The sequence below is a fragment of the Drosophila albomicans genome, chromosome X (genome assembly GCF_009650485.2).
Source record: "Drosophila albomicans strain 15112-1751.03 chromosome X, ASM965048v2, whole genome shotgun sequence".
Taxonomy (NCBI): domain Eukaryota; kingdom Metazoa; phylum Arthropoda; class Insecta; order Diptera; family Drosophilidae; genus Drosophila; species Drosophila albomicans.
Genome location: NC_047627.2, coordinates 30,335,384 through 30,352,485, shown reverse-complemented (window position 1 = coordinate 30,352,485; position 17,102 = coordinate 30,335,384). Strand labels below are relative to the sequence as shown.

Sequence of the window (17,102 nt, the reverse complement as noted above, 5' to 3'; positions counted from 1 at the left end):
GCGTGACATTTATTGATCTTTCTTTCTGCATTTTCGCAGTACTTCGAAATATCAACAGTGATGCCACAGTGGCAATTTTGTGGCTAGATCTTGCCAGTTTTTGGTTAAAGCAGCTATTTATTGCACAATAAAGCTAAAGGGGAAGATGAGCAGTCAGTTGATATTCATCCGCTGACTAGATTACATCTCGGCTGCGCATCTTTGAAAATCTATTTCATTTCATCAAAACCGGAATAATAAAATTAATTTATACAGAATGTCGGAATTTTTGCGCAAGAATTCTCGCGCTCTGCCCTTGAACTCAATTTCGGACACTACAATAATTGATAACAAAATAAAACAGTGTACATATTTGTAAATTATTTCAGAACTACTATATTACTTCATTGGGATTGAGCCATTTTTATTTCCACGAACTTCTGACACCGAATAATGTCAGAAATTGAGGATCGAAAATCTTCGATCGTTGGAAAGGATCAGTGAAAACGACTTGAAATAACCTCTTGGGTTTTAAAGCGGTGAAATCTTAATTGGAACACAAAAAAAGAAGAAAATTAACCAAAATAAGTAATAAGATTTGTTATTTGGATGAACGAAGAATGATATTCCGGAACATAACTTTGTATATTTTAAGTACTGCAAACTATTGTGTATGAAATAAATTTCGAAAAATAAATTAAGATTTTGTAAGTCCCAATAATTTTTACCCACAATATGTATACAATATATATATATATATATATATATGCATATATCGGTTATATTCACTAAAATCGATTAAGTACATCATAAGTGCTTATTTAAGAGAGTCATTTATTAACATTTTGCAATCAATAAAAACAACTTAATAGCGATAATTCTTCTCTAAGCTTTTAATTTAAAAAAACTTGCAAAGATCGAAATGAAATTTTGTTCTTTCGCTGCATATAACCGATATGCGCCGTATAAGGTACAATTGGGCGAGTCTGTGTACTTGGCTATAGCTTGTACACTGCTCACAGACTTATGAATAGATAATTTTTTACAAAAATAATAAAGATCAATTACTATATTACATGCGATACAAAAAAAAAAAAAAAAAACAAAAAAAAAAGTTTTATATATATAGAATACAATACAATACGATTAATGTCTATGTCTAGATAGATATCGATATGCATATAGTATATATAACATATGCAGCAGAAAGCACTTGTCGACGGGGTGGAGAGATTTGTGTGTTGTCTAATACTACATGGACGAAGAAGAAGAAAGAGGAGTCTACAGTCTGCTGCTCTCGGCGGCGCCATTGTGACGAGCTGGCATCGACTTGTCGTAACCATTGTTCGACATCTGCAGATGCTGAGGCTGCAGCTGGGCAGGACGACCATTGGCAGAGGGCAGTGTTTCGTCCACGCTAAACACCGAGTTGTCGTGACCGTGCATGGGACGAGCATTGAGCACAGCATCGCCGCCGAGTCCCTTGTGCTGCGACTCCTGGGCGGCAACGACCTCCTCTGTCTTGGGCTTGCCCTCCAGCAGGAAGCAAGTGATGAGGAATAGAATTGAGCCTGAAATTATGTATTAGTTGCAATCCAAAAGATGGTGTACAAATCAAACTTACTGATGCCATAGAAGCCCGAGTAGAAGATCATAATGGAGCCGCGATAGCCGAGCATCTTGGCAACGGGATCCACAAGAATGGGCAGATTGCCGCCAATGTTGTTCATCACAAAGAGGAAGACGCCAATGGTCGAGGAGCGCACACGCAACGGGACAATCTCGACGACAATGGCAAACACAATACCGAACCACATTTCGGCAAAGAAGTAGCTCAGGCCTAGCGTAATCATGGCCCACAAAGGATCAAAGTAGACGGAACCAAAGGCGGGCAGCGTAGCAATCAATTGACTGAGCGCAAGGACAAAGGCACGCGATCTGATGCCCATTTTGGCGACAATCTTGTCGGAAACAATGCCACCCACAACGACACCGACGCTGCCAATACCAATAGTGACGGCAAAGAGCCACCAGCCGAGATCGACATCGGGGAAATAGGTGTTGTAATAGAGATCCGCATTGTAGGCAAACGTCATGCCACCGCAGTGACGTATGGAGGCGGCAATCATCAGCATAATCATGGCAGGACTCTTGATCACCTGCCACAATGTCACGGGTTTACCGCTGGCCGTTTGACGATCTCCCTCACCGATTGCCTTCCGTTCCGGTTCCTTCAGCGTTGATCCAGTGAGTGCGGCCACAATGACGGTCAGGACACCGGCACCCAGATAACATACACGCCAGCCCAAGTCGAAGAAGTTGAGCTTGGTAATGTAACGACCCACGGGGAAGGCAATGCCATAGCCGCCATAGATGCCCCAGTTGAAGATGGCCATGACCAAAGCGCGTTTGCTTTCCGGGAAAATATCGGACATAATTCCGGTGGCGAGGGGATTGCAACCGGACTCACCGGCTGCCATTATCATGCGCAATATCACCAGATGCCAATACTGCTTAACGGTGCCCTGCAGGAAGATCGCAATGCCATAGATCACCGTGCACACGGTGAGCATCTTCACACGATTGTATTTATCGGCCGCAAATCCCATGAAGACGCCGGCTATGGTGAAGACCAGAATGAAAGTGGGACCGGCGAGAATCTGATAATCGATGCCCAGGCCATTGTAGTTCCATTCGCAGTAGCCGGTGCCATTGAGATCGAGGGCATAGCAGCTCGTCTCGTTCTTGACGTCGCCACATTGCGTTGTCAGCTCGTGACGACTGAACATGCTGTTGTTCTGCTGACACCCATGATCACCATAGTCCAGCTCGATGGCGGTCTGCTTGGAGGTGACACCGATCAGATAATGGCCCAGCTCGCCCAGGATATAGCCGATGGTCAGTATGCCCAGCACATAGGCATTGTAGAAGCCGCTTAGTCTGTCCAGAACCGGAATCATTGTGACTGCAATAAGGGAAAAAAAGAGGAAAAAAGCACATAAGTAACATTTGATGAAGGAACCGGATAAAGTAACGCAAGAAATTTGAGTTGGGTCTTACGTAAAACAAAATTTACTATAATATATTTTTTAAAGGAAGCGGAAAGTATACCTATTAATATATACTTAAAATATACCAAATGGTACACTTTTTATGATTTTCAACATCTAAATTCTTAATAAGAAAAGCAAAATTGTGCTGAATCAGCTTGATCCATAAAATATAGCAAAAGACACATTTGGTATTTTGGCGAAAAGTTCGAATAAAGAAAGCAAACATCAGATGGATCATAGATAATATAACTTTAAGTAAATGGGATGAACAAAATAATAACAACATTTAAATTCTTAATAAAAAATAAACAAAATTATGCAAAGGCGATACATAACATATACCAAGACCACATTTGGTATTTTGACAAAAAAAATAAAATAAAAAAGAATAGGACAACATGTGGTAAATGGGATGAACAAAATAATAACGTAAGCAATTTATATTCGGAGCTAGCAACACGAAATGTGAGCAAAGTGAGAGATGGGAATATATATAAAAATCATTTTAATGAGATAACGAAAACAAAAGAGACTCAAATGCTGTCTTAGAAGAAGAATAAACTAAACTGCTCTCTTAGATTTGTTTCCGCTATCTCTGCTGAGTGTTTAAACAGAGCATCGAGGGTAGAAAGTCCATTGTGCTCAATGACTGTGTTCGTTCGCTCACTTTGTAGAGAAGACAACAAGCAATGCCCCCCATTTGTAATCAGAGACTCAACACATGTGGCTCAGGTACTCGTCGTTGTATTATAATCAAGCATCGCGACATAATGACAAACAATGAAGAGACGTCTAATTAATGACTTGTTACCTGTTACCTTGTCTCTTTCCTTGCCTTTCCCTTCACTTAACTTCGCTAAGCTATTGTCGCCTCGCAAGGCAATCAAATTTAATTGATCCAAAAAAGATGCAAATCGTGACTGGAATCGCGTCGGTCGAGCAACACATTTAGCGCCATAATTCTTGACTTGAATGAAAGTGAAGGCGTTTCCCCCACATTGCGTATACGCGATGTGTGCGCTGAATACTCTAATAAAGCTTAGCTTCATGCTTTTAGCGATGATATGAACAATAGCTTAAAAGCTCACACGATTGGTTGATGTATTCGATTGAAGCTAAAGCTTGCACAAGTCGAGCTTAAAAGTTTTCAGATAGAGTAACCGAAACTCAGCTTAAATTGCATTCGAATTATGTGAAAGGCGTTTGTTGCACTCTTGATACAATTACGATTACGATTACGAATATGAATATGGAATATGGAATATGAGTTTGTGTGTCTCGAGAGTGTGGAGTGTGCGTTGAGTCAGCCCAAGGCAATTAACGGGCGGAGTCGCTAAAGTTAGCTTAACATTCAAGCATTTTGATTTATGCGCTAAATGGTCAGCCAAACGGAAGTACGCACATATCTCAATCTAAATCCCCAAGACAACGCAAAAAAAAATAACCTACGCAAATATTTGATTCATGGCTACCTTGCGCACGTGTAGCAAACCAGAAGAAACCACAAGTAAATCGACTAATTAGCCAAGGCGATGGAATGAAAAGTGAGCTTGCTCGACTGTCAAACACTTCAGCTTTAAGTAAAGTACGTTTAAAATGAAGAAACCTTTTTAGCCACCATATTTCCCATTCATAAATGATAAGAGAATATAAAACAACACAGGCAAATCGAATGGAATGAAAAGTGAGCTTGATCGACTGTCAAACACTCAGCTTTAAGTGGAATGAATAAACTGAAGAAACCTTTTTAGCTATTGTAGCTAAATGGCGCTCATTCATAACTTATAAGATAATATAAATTGAATATGAAAAATCACAAGTAAATGGAATGGAATGAAAAGCGATCTTGCTCGACTGCCAAAAACTTCAGCGTTAAGTGGATACGTTTAAAAAAGAAGAAACCATTTAAGCTAGCATATTTTTCGTTCATAATTGGTTAGAGAATCTAAAAAGAATTTAAAAATCAGAAAGTTGAGGAAGAATTCAGTTAATTATGCGTTGTATTAATAGCTGCAATTCAAGTTCTTGAAAAGATTGTCAAAATGTCAAGAGATACAATGACACCAACGATGTTAGCTATTATTATGAAACCCGGCTAGAGATTGAGTTTTGAGTGGGCACAAGGTAGAGAGCAAATATGCACCACAAAGAGATGTCTAATGAATCTACAGCTGGCGAAATCAATTTGGCCAAAGTGCCATTAACTCCAACTACAACGTGGACTGACAACTAAATGTTTTGGTTTTTTTTCTTGGTTTTTTGTTGCCCGTTTCCCAGATACATTTTGGACGTCGAGCTGGAGGCGAGCTTGAGTTTGAGAGAATTTCTCATTGTTGTTGTGCTTAATCAATCAAATTTCAAGTTAATTTAATTGCTGTGTTGGTTTGTTGGTTTTTTTCTTATTTGCCATAAAAGATACAAAAATTACTTACGACCAGCTACAGATACATACTTACGCGTATCCGTATCTTTTACATACTCGCCAAGGTCAGGAACGGAACGAATAGTTCAGCACAATGAACTGTCAAGGCTACACAAAAAGATACAAAATGTATCGATCGGATATGGCAGCTGAACAAAAAGCCTAAGAATGCGGATGCTGTACTACAAACATAGATCGTGGTACCCAACAAAAAAAACATTCTAACGATCTCTAACCAGTCAAACAGTCAGTCAGTCAGAGTTAATCCCGCGCTTCCGAATTCGAAGTTTCGACATCCATTCAAATGCAAACGCGTGCTGACACGTTTTATGCGCCATTTGACCGCGGTCTAATGGCACTTTGATTTGATTATCATAACCATAATCGTCGTCATAATCATGCATCATGTAATGTACTGTTTGTTGTGTAGTACGCTTATAGTATTAGCCTTGATGCGGCTTGATTCATAACTGGATACAAAAATACCTGTTCCAAGTTCCGAGCCAACTGAAGTTCAAGCCCAAAACTTAAGCTTATTCAAGTGCAAAGCTCTTCACGCGAAATCAAATCACATGATTTTCAGTTCTTTTGAACTCTAGTGTTCATCAGCGATAAAGAATCTTTAATGGATTCATTTGATCAGCAGTTTAAATGTTCCTTTAAAGAATTCTATTTTATTTGCTAACTATTTGATAGTTATGTTTAGCTTAATTTTTGCATAAATATTAATATTCAATGCTGCAGTCAAATAATCTATCAACTAGCACAACAAAGGGTTCCTTTGATCAGCAATTAAAATGTTCCTTTAAAGAGTTAGTTCTACTTTATTTGGTAGTTATTTTGGCTTAAATATAGTTGCAATCAAATAAACTCTCAACTAGATCAGCTTTGATCAGCAATTGAAATGTTCCTTTAAAAAGCTACTTCAATTTTATTTGGTAGTTATTTTTAGCTTCAATTTATAAATAAATATTATTCAATTATAAAATATAACTCTCAACTAGTTCGTCAAAGATCTTAAAAATATCTTAAACCGGTTCATTTGAAGTCTTAGTAAAACTGCTTTATTTTATTTGTTATCTGAAATGTAAGTATTCCTCATACATATCATATAAAAATAAGTTATTCCACGTGCACTTATTTATATACTTGATATTTTCAACAAACCAACTGATAATAGTGTTTAATGGAATGAGGAATGTGATCAAGGGTCAATAAATTTGATAGATTGCTGACACAATTCTAATTGCTGCAAGACGATTAACAGATCAAAGAGCAGAAGGCCAATCGTATTTCGGATTTTCCATTTCTATTTCTATTTCTAGTTCAATGTCAAGGCTGAGAGAAAACGGCACTTGCTCTTGATCCCGCAATCGACAACAAAACCGGACTCAATCGAAGACGTGACTCGATGCGACGCGTGGCAATTGAATGAATGGGGAGAATGGCGAGTGACGAATGGCGAGTAGCGAACGGCGAGTGGCGAGTGGCGAGCGGCTTTCTTCGACAAGGTCACGCGACTCGTTGCCATGTTGCATTTGCAAATGCATTGAGGCGATTAATTTTGCCACTTCGAGAGCTCGTGCTAATTTTTTATGTCTTTTTAATGCTACATGTCGACGAACAATGAAATTCAAATTCAAATTCTAATTGAAATGAAAATTCAAATTGCAATCGCAATTGGTGAATTGAAATTGAAATTGCTTTACGGTCGCGATTTAATAATTTGCATTTAATTAGCGCCGCAAAAACGCCAATGCAATTAATAAGACGTTCTTTTTATTGTTTTGATTTACCCCTGCCACTAATAACTGTAACTTAAATGAGCGTATCATAGAACCTGCATAACCATATGCGATTTGTTTTTCCTTTATTTCCATTTTAAAGGTCTGTGGCCAATTACAATACTTGTAATATCATTTACGATCGCTTCCCTTAAGGTAGAGCCTTGATTTATGGCTTACGTGCCGTTTAGATGGTCTACTACATATTCTGCTTATTTCATGATGATCGACTGGCACATACCCTTGAAAATTTATGTGTTCAATGTTAATGAAAGCACTGAATTAGTGCAGGGTATTAGCTAGTTAAGTTTATTTTGTATTTTAAAGGTGTTTGAGATGCAATAATGCATCACAACTTTAGTAGGATATTACAGGGTATCAGCTAGTTCCTTTTGAATACGATTTGAATATTCCAATGACAACAACACACACATTATATTACAGGTTATCTGCTTTAAGATGAATCTACACTACAGGGTATCGACAAGTGGAGTCTCATGTGTCACCAGAGATATCGATAGTGACTAAAACACATAACTTATATATTACAGATTATTTGCTAGCTGCTTTATGATAAATCCACACTACAGGGTATCAACTAGTCAAGTCACGTCCGTCACCAGAGAGTCTAAAGTGACTACAAATTATATTACAGGTTATTTACAGGGTATCCATTAGTCGACGTCTCGTGAGTCACCAGAGACTTTGATAGTGACAAGTTCACAGATAATTTGTCTATGTCATTGGCTATGTGATTAGACGACATTCTCCACGAACGTGCAGCAACCCACACACTCACACACACACACTCATACACAGTCTGTGGCACTTGCTGCACTTGCCACATGCAATGCCACAGAGCAACAATTGCTGTAATAAGTGCTCGCGAGTCATGCACACAACACTCGATGAGGCTGGACAGCAGCAACTCGCCCATGTTCGTGACAAGATTGGACCAAGTACACACACTTAGCGATTGAGATACACACACACTTATGGACAGACCTCAGTCCAAATAGTGATGCAAAAAGCCTCGAAGCGATGTTTGGGATAACAAAACATCCTTGATTGTTTGAAGCATTATTTATGCACATTTTATTATAGATATAGACAAAAAGTCATATTTTCACGCCGTTGACTATCGACAAGAGTATCGATAGTTGAAACGGAATAAGAAATCATCCTTGATAGATTAGATATATCAGAAATTCTTGAAGCTTTTCTTAATTTCAAGCATAATTTATGCTCATTCAATTAAAGATATGTTCAACCAAAAATTCATATTTTAACGCCGTTTACTATCGACCAGAATATCGATAGTCTCCACAGATTAAGAAGCCTCTCGATAGTATCGATTGTAGGTGGATGTTTTTTGCATCACTATGTCCAAGTTGCAAACGCTTGACTGATCACAGTTCCAATCGCATTCACATTCACAATCGCAATCTCAAAACGTGACTAAGTAATGTGCCTACGCCTTAGTCTCAGTCTCAGTCGCAGTCTCAGCATACCCCACAAGCCACACACACTGACACAAGGGTATTAGCTAGTTATAGTTATATAGAGCTCTAGCTATACAATTTGGCATTCACTGTAAAATGCTTCCCAACTGAACTGGAAACACTGCAAAGCTCAAGTCCGCAATTACATTGTTGCCAAGCTCAAGAAACGGATCTCAACTAACTTAACTCTAAAACTGGTTCAGCTTATCTGCAGAAAAGAGTACGAAAATAGAAATATAAATATATCTAATAAAGAATATAAATATATTAAAATCAAAGCTTTGATGATTCATCTGCATTATAGTAAACTTAAAATTATGATGTTACAATAAATTGCGCTTAACTGCTTCACTATTTTCAACACAACAAAATACAATAAACTTCAATGACATTAAATATGTAAAGTCTATTGAAAAATTCTAATTTCTGTTAAGGTTCACTTATTGTGCTTAGCTGTCTCCAATAACTCATCGCACATTAAAAAGTTATCTTTATTATTTTTGTTGTGTTGAAGAATGTTAAGCAGTTAAGCACAATTTATTGTAGAACCATAATTTTCAGTTAGCGATCACAAATTTAGAATCTAACTCACTTAGCGGCCACACACGAAACTAAGAAACTATAGAGAAATCATAAAACAAGTATTTAAGCTACTCAAATGTATTTCATTGCTAACTAATTATTTTTGTATCTAATAAACTTGACAATAGTTATTATAATGTAGCTTTACTATATAATGAATACTCTTCACATTATGTCTACTCACTTAGCGGCTTCTTTTCGTGATCAGCTGAGAAAATAATACATTTTTACCAAGTCTTAAAACCAATAATTAATCATAATTTAATAAAACTTAAAAATAGTTATACAACTTATGAATACATGTTCATAATAAAAACTTAAAAAGCATTTGCGCTTAGCGACCTTTTTCTAGTGACCAGCTGAGGCCGCTAAGTGAGATGCTAGTTTCAATACTCAGCCTCACTTCTTAATGGGTTCAAATCTGATATTTTAGCTGAGTCACAAGACGATCGATTGCCCATTTCCTACTCTACACATGAAGTAGACACTTAACATTTATATTAACGTGCCGACATGCGTACTTGTTGTTGTGGTAATTGGGCTCTTGAAGAGTGCTCGCCACGTAAGCGCATAATGAGTGTCGCTCAAGCATGATCATAACGTCACGCCCCCTTAACGCCCCCGTCCCGAACGCTCCGCTAGATATTAACTAACTTGGCTAAAAATGCGGTTTAACATTGATTCAACCGCTAACTGAGTATTCCTCCTTTACCTCCCTCTCTCTCTCTCTCTATCTCTCTCTCTCTCTCACTCGTTACGCTCTTCTTCTCGCTCACTCGCTCGCATTGTAACCGCAGTCAAGGTTAACCGGCGGCTGCTTTGCTTTGGCCATTGTCTTCGGGGTGGAGTCGCGCACCGTGGGGAGGGGTGCGGAAGGGGGAACGAGAGGGGGAGGGGAGGTAAGGCAATGCGACACCGTTGCATGCAAATGGCAAATGAATTCATTAGCTGACGCCAGATGGCGCTTTTTTACTTTGTTTTATCAATGCAACGAGAATACTCGAAGATTCCTTGCATAAATCTTACGATTATTTATTATTGCATTATTGCATATCGCAAAGCGACAGACCAAAACCGTCGCAACAGGTGTCTCAAAACAACTGCTGCTAACTTGGCTAATAGTCGCTGCCAATTAGCAGTTACTTAACACCACCCACACACACACACAGACACATCCCCTTCTACCTCCTCCTCTTCTATCAATCTGTTATCTAATTAGAGGCGAGACTCGAATCTCGCGTGCTGCAATCGCTGTTTAGCCGTCGCCTTGGCTGATCAAGCTCAAGAGTTATGGCTAAATCAATCATTATCACTTTGACTTTTGTGTTGCGTTCCAGCTACCAACTTGGCTCACTGATTCTGACTGAACTGACTGACGTATGGTTTTTGCTCGATTAGGCGCAAACATCTCACTTTTCGTGTTTCTGGATTGATTGACAGCCGATTGACTGACTAAACAATTGCATTGCTTGGCAGAAATTGACTGATTCAATCACTAATTGCTTGAGCTTTCAACTATTACAACTAATACTAGACATTATATACCATTTTGGATTGATGTGATGTGATTGATGTGTATGATTGACTCATAAATTGACTGATTGAAACATTAAATTGCTTATGCTTTCGACTCACATAACGAATACTTGACATTATTTACCATTTTCAATTGGCCGTCTAGCGTTGCTTATTTGATTGAAGTGTATGATTGACTGATTGACTTATGAATTGAGTGATTGAATCATTATTTTGCAAAAGTTTTCAACAAATATAACTAATTCTATAAATTATTTACCATTCAAGTGTTCCCTATTCGATTGATATGTATGATTGACTGATTGACGTATAAATTGGGTGATTGAATCATTAAATTGCTTGAGTTTTCAACTATTACAGCTAATACTAGACATTATTTACCATTTTGCATTACCTGTCTAGCGTTGCCTATTTGAATGATCTGTATGATTGACTGATTGACTTCAAAATACTGCAATTCTCACTCGCGAGAAATGCCGCTTGCTATGCAGTAGTTGTCTACGATCAAGAAATCCATCCAACTCGGTGGCATATGTAACATGTTAATTGGGGGGTGTGGCTCAGGTGACGCCCCGTAGACTAGTTGAGGCCATAGCAAATAGAGCCATCAAGTGATCTGAAGTGATCTTAATCTGTGTTTATCAATCTGCTGCTTTAGAGTGTTGTTGATTGAGAGTGGTCAGTTACATTAACAGCGAGACAACTCATCTGTTGCTCTTGTTGTTGTTGTTGCTAACTCAAACCGGAAAAACACCAAATGTGTCATTAAGTTTAACCTAAACCTGAACTTGTATAAAAAAAAAAGCAAAAAAAAAAACTGGGGCGGAGGCTGCTGCGTCTGGTCGATAAATAAGCAAATTGAATTGCCAATCAGACAAGATAAAAACAATATTCAAATTGTGGTTAATCCCCCGCCGGAAACGTTTAGCGTAACAAAAATCACACACACACACACTTTGAGCTCGATTCACAGAACTTTCCTTAAGCCGATTAACGAAAGTGTCGCTAAATGAATAGCTTAGTCATCTTGTCAACAAATATAATATGATTATAAGTCATATTTCAGTGATCAAGGGAATCTTTTTGGCAAACAAGAAAGTAATGAGTGATTAAACTGGAATTTTAGTTATCAGCATTCAATTGCGTGTGAAAATGTTCAATTGATTCTCATCTTCTAATCTTGACATTTACGACAAAGTGATCAATTAATGAACTTGTCGAAATTTCACACCCTTAAATCACCAATTTTATAGACGAACTGATTAGCTACTGATCACTCAGCACTGATCGTTAAAAGCTTGATGAGGCTAAAACAAAAGAAACTGGAAATGGGAATGTGACGATGACAATGACGAGTATTTGGAATTGAGTTTTCTAGAGTCGCCCATTCATCATGCACTTGATTGTCGTGCACACGTGGCAACCCTAAATATGCAAAACAAGTTCGAGTACTTGGTAACAGCAACAATTGAATAACTACGAGAGAGAGAGCGCTATGTATTTGACTTATAGGGCAGTTAATTGTTTAAGTGCTTGACATTTGCATAAATTTATAGTTAAAATGCGAGAAACTCACTTGGGGAAACTGGAAAATGGGCTGATGATCAAAGAATCAGCACTCAAAGTTGCCAACTCATCGTGTGGCGATCGTGGCAATCGAAAACGTATCGCGAATCACATCTGGCGATGATGATTCGATCGCTTATTATCTACAGATGCAAAGTATATACATATGTATGTAGATATACATATATGTCCATATATAATTCTTGATAACCCGAATCACGGGTAATTACCTCGAATGCGCATGTGCCACAAATTCAAATCAAGGCGGACGACAAAAATAAAACAAGAAAGATCGGCCTTAGCAAGTCAGTAACTATCAAAAACCGACGCTTGAATACGCTTTCAATTAAAGATACAATTTCGGAAATATATTTTTGTGAAAGAATCTTCAAGTATCTAAGTAACCATGGAATATTTTTAACTATTCCAAAAGTATCTAAAATGTTCTCAAAGTATCTTCAACTAGCTGGAATATATTTAACTATTCCAAAAGTATCCAAGATGTTCTTAAAGTATCTTCAAATAGCTAAAAGTTCATCAAGCATTTCGTAACTGAAAATATCTGTCAGTTGTCAGTCAAAGTATCTGAGTATCTTTTGCCTTGACACTGAGAAGCAAACGCCCAGCTGCAGAAGCAAAGTTACACAGCCTATTGTAAGTGTATAAGAAAGAACCTGAGACATCGAATGACTTGGAAACAAATCAGCTACGAAATAAGAAGAAAAAAAAACAAAGTATTAATTATATTTAATTATTAGATAATTGCACAGAGTTTAAAGTGAACAGCTGTAGCTTAGACTTAGACTCCGGCTGTGAGTGCCTTTGGTGACCGGGTCAATAAATTAGCGATAAATACCATGATCGTCGTATAGATACACAACATACTATACTTCGATACGATCAACGATCGAATAATGGGAGAGAGGGCAATAGAAGTTGTCTAATTGCTGGACCTCTCGCATAATTACACTTGGTTGGATATGAGTCGCAGATAATTATGACACCTGAACTTAGTTTGGCACAGGTGAGGAGAATGTTTCATCAATTCAGTAATGAACTCTCAATTGTCGCCACTGGGAAAGTAAAAGGTAATTGCTATTGCAAAATGTGACCAGTCACTCGTAACTTAATTAACAATCTCCAATCTCGAGCAAATAAAGTTCACCCGCCTCCCTTTCTCAATCGCAAAGTATGTCCAATTATCGCCCCTGCTGATCATCTATGCAATTAGAGCGACATTCTCAATTGGAGAATGCAGTCTGTGTGTGTCTGTGACACTTTGTGTGATATGCAGAACGTAACCTTTGATTGATTTCTCTCACATCTTGCGACTTGTTGTTCTAGTTTTTAATCAATTCCCTTCGCTCTTCACTTCCTTGACTTTCTGTCTGTCTGTCACATTCTTATCTGTCATTTTCCACTCAGCATTCAACATTTAATAGTCAACAATTACAACAGCATTTGGCATTTACCCTTTTATCGATATCGCAGCACAGTTCTTGGTACTAAAACTTGATCACAAATTCTAATTAAGTGCATATTTCGCTGCTACTGATCAGAATGTTAACATATCTAAAACACATTTAACATTTTAACACATCTGCAACTAAAGAAACTCTTCATAAACTATTCTTTATTTACTCTGAATTATCGATATATTTATCGATCATAGAACACTCCTTACATCTTTATTCCAATTACTTGAAACTCTTCTTAAACCTCACTTTAGCTATTACATAACATCATCAATCTTTAATTCAATAACTAAAAACTCTTCTTACACCCCTTACACAATTAGTAGCCGCTCTTCATGTGATCGATAACTTTACCGATAACACGCATTTACACGTATTTATTGTCAACCGATTTTTGCGCGTTATCGATAATAAAATAACATTCACTTTACATAAACTATATGAAATCATTAATCTCTATTAATTACTCAACGCTCTTCTCACACCTCTTACACAATTAGTAGCAGCTCTTCATGTGATCGATAGCATTGATCGATAATACATTAGCTGCTTCAGACAATGAATTCAAAGCAACCGAGTCTCTTGCACATCTATTATACAAATTAACAATATCAAGATAAATTATGAATCAAATGTTAATCGAATGCCGTCACAGATGCGATGTACCATGTAAAAAAAAAACATTTCAATTCCTAATGAATTACAATTTCAATAATGTTCGTGACAGGTGATCACAGATCGAGGCACAACCCACAGACTTTTGCTTGCCCAACTGTCCAGCATATTCCGTGTGTAAGTTTGTGTGTGTGGAAAGAAGCCCGTCAAATTTGCGATTTTAATTTATCGCGCATATTTCGATAAATTGAATACACGTTTTAACAACCGTTGAGATAAATTAAAAAATTTAGTTGCATAATATTTTGCCCGCCTTTTTTATGAAAAGGAATGAGGAATCACAAAATGTCGCGGGGTATTTTCCCAATTGTCTCAATTAATTGACTTCTTCTTCCGCTGATAAGGCCCAGTCTTGTCAACTATTTGTTTTGGAGGCGTGGCACAGTTTCAGTTGATATCGCCAGACCTAGACCGAGATAGAGAGCTTTGTGGGCATCTCCCCCAACGATTGCCATTAGCAATTTGTGTGTGTACAGGTTTTTGTTGTCGCGCGCAAATATTGAACAGCAAATACAACAAATTAAGTTAAGTAACCTGTGGAGTGCCTCTTCAACTCGCAAGTGAAATCACAATCGCAATCGTAACGTATCAATATTGATATCGATGGCGCAATCGAGCTGAGACATCAAAAGTTGGCTTTAAGAGTTAAAGTTCAAGGGCAATGCCACTTGAAAAGATCACGTGAAATAAGTCGAATTGGAACAGGAAGATGCTTAAGTTTTATAAAATTAAGTAGTTTAGCAAAAAATATCATTATTAAATAATTTTAAACTCAGAAATTTAAAAAATGAGAAATAAATTAAAAGAAAAAACATTGCAACAAATCATTTTTTATTTTTGGGAAACTAAGTGAACAGGACTCAGGAAGCTGAACTATTATCCCTAAAAAATTCAATATTAATCTTCAACATAAATTGATCCATCAATTTTTAATAACTAATCCAAATTCGTTGGACTAGATCTCAATTGAAATTAATAAAAACAGCACTTTTAAATTCGATTAATAAGAAAAAAAAAAAACAACACTCACACTTTGTAGTTGACGGACAAGGAGCTGGACGGCAGGAATGCGGGAACGCTGGAACACTGGAAAATGGAAGCTTTGCTTGTCGCGCGTTTTTGTTTTACGAGTCGCGTGTCGCAAACTTATAAAGTAAAGTCAAGTGCGCTACGCAATGTCTTTATAATTTCGATCTATTAATTGGGGTAATTGATGTGAATTGAACACGACGAAGAACGCGCACAATTGCAGCAAGAAAAAAAAAATTGTCAAAAAAAAGTTTTTGTTCTTATGCTTCAGTCACTTCCACCACTTCGATTTCGAGTTCGCGCTCAGCTTCCACTTTGACTTGGATCAGTTCGTTGTTATTGTGAACTTCCACCTCTTCTTTGCTTGGCACACAACCAATTGGCTGCGTTTTGCAAACAGAACTAAAACGCGGCTGCGAGCGGCAACGTTTTTAAAAAGGAAATTTGCCCAAGCCCAAGCGTCACCGTCTACGCCGACGCCGGCGTCGCAGTCGACAACGCAGTCGCAGCTAACAATACAAATTTGCAAAGCCGAAACCGAAACCGAAAGCGCGACACGAACAACGCAAAGAGAACAGCTTGCCCGAAGCTCGTTCACTCTACCTCTCTCTCTCTCTCTGTCTGTCTCTCACTTTTGATCTATCTCTCATTGTTGTGCGCTGGCGTTCTTCGTGTGTTTTTTGGGCGACATCCGTTAATTGCATGACATGCAAAAACAAATTATGCGTCTAGAATGCCAAAAATAGTTTTTTTTGCTCCCACACACACACACACATGCACACACAAAGGATGCGCCGTTGCAGCTGCGCTTTCGTCAAGGGAGTTGTGAAAGGAAGAGCAAAAACTTACAGGAAAAAAAAAATTAAAAGATGGCGACATTTCACTGCACTGAACGCAAAACATGGTGAATGTGGTCAACGATCTGCAGCTCCAAGTGCTCCTCACTTGTGTAAGGATCAATGTAAAACATTAATAAAAAACCAGATAGAACATTAAACTAAAAATAAATTATTAATAAATCAAATTAATTGCCGCACAACGAATACGCTTTCCAACAACGCGCCGCGCTACTATCGAATGCAGTGTGACAGTAAAAAAGAATGCCGCATTTTGTGTGAGATTAGAAGCGACAAAAGGAAACGGTGATATATCAAGAAGCCTGTGACAGTCATAAAATGCATGTAAAATAGAGCATCAATTAATCTAAACTTGAGTATACAGTGTGACAGCATATTGGATGCAGTTCAACGGTATATTTGAATACTAAAAGAAATTCAACATTTTTTTGTGAGCTTGGAATTAACAGCAGGAAACGGTGATGTAGCAAGTAGCTTACGACAGACTTCGAAAATTGGTAAAGTATAACTTAAATTACTTTTATATTGATTTAGATGGCAAACGAATTAGTATATTGATTATCAAAGAATGCTAGTAGTTTTTCATCTACCAAGTTTACAAGGACCTTTCGTCTATGAAGAAATACGAATACCCGGCAAGAG

The 17,102-nt window shown here is 37.8% G+C and overlaps 1 protein-coding gene across 1 annotated transcript; it reads right to left on the bottom strand.

The window, feature by feature from the left end:
• Nucleotides 1-744: 744 nt before the first annotated feature.
• LOC117572211 (putative metabolite transport protein HI_1104) lies at nt 745-16,010 on the bottom strand. Its single transcript, XM_034254886.2, has 3 exons — nt 15,605-16,010; nt 1,604-2,944; nt 745-1,550 (listed from the first exon to the last, which is right to left on the bottom strand). The coding sequence occupies exons 2-3, from the start codon at nt 2,937-2,939 to the stop codon at nt 1,261-1,263; spliced, it is 1,626 nt and encodes a 541-aa protein (XP_034110777.1). The 5' UTR covers nt 2,940-2,944; nt 15,605-16,010; the 3' UTR covers nt 745-1,260.
• Nucleotides 16,011-17,102: the final 1,092 nt, after the last annotated feature.

What these genes read in the sequence shown, in the direction of transcription:
- LOC117572211 (XM_034254886.2), bottom strand. Translation starts at nt 2,939, where the DNA reads ATGATTCCGGTTCTGGACAGACTAAGCGGCTTCTACAATGCCTATGTG. An exon ending in CTCGGGCTTCTATGGCATCA is followed by an intron (nt 1,551 to 1,603) that starts GTAAGTTTGATT and finishes ACATAATTTCAG; the next exon opens with GCTCAATTCTATTCCTCATC.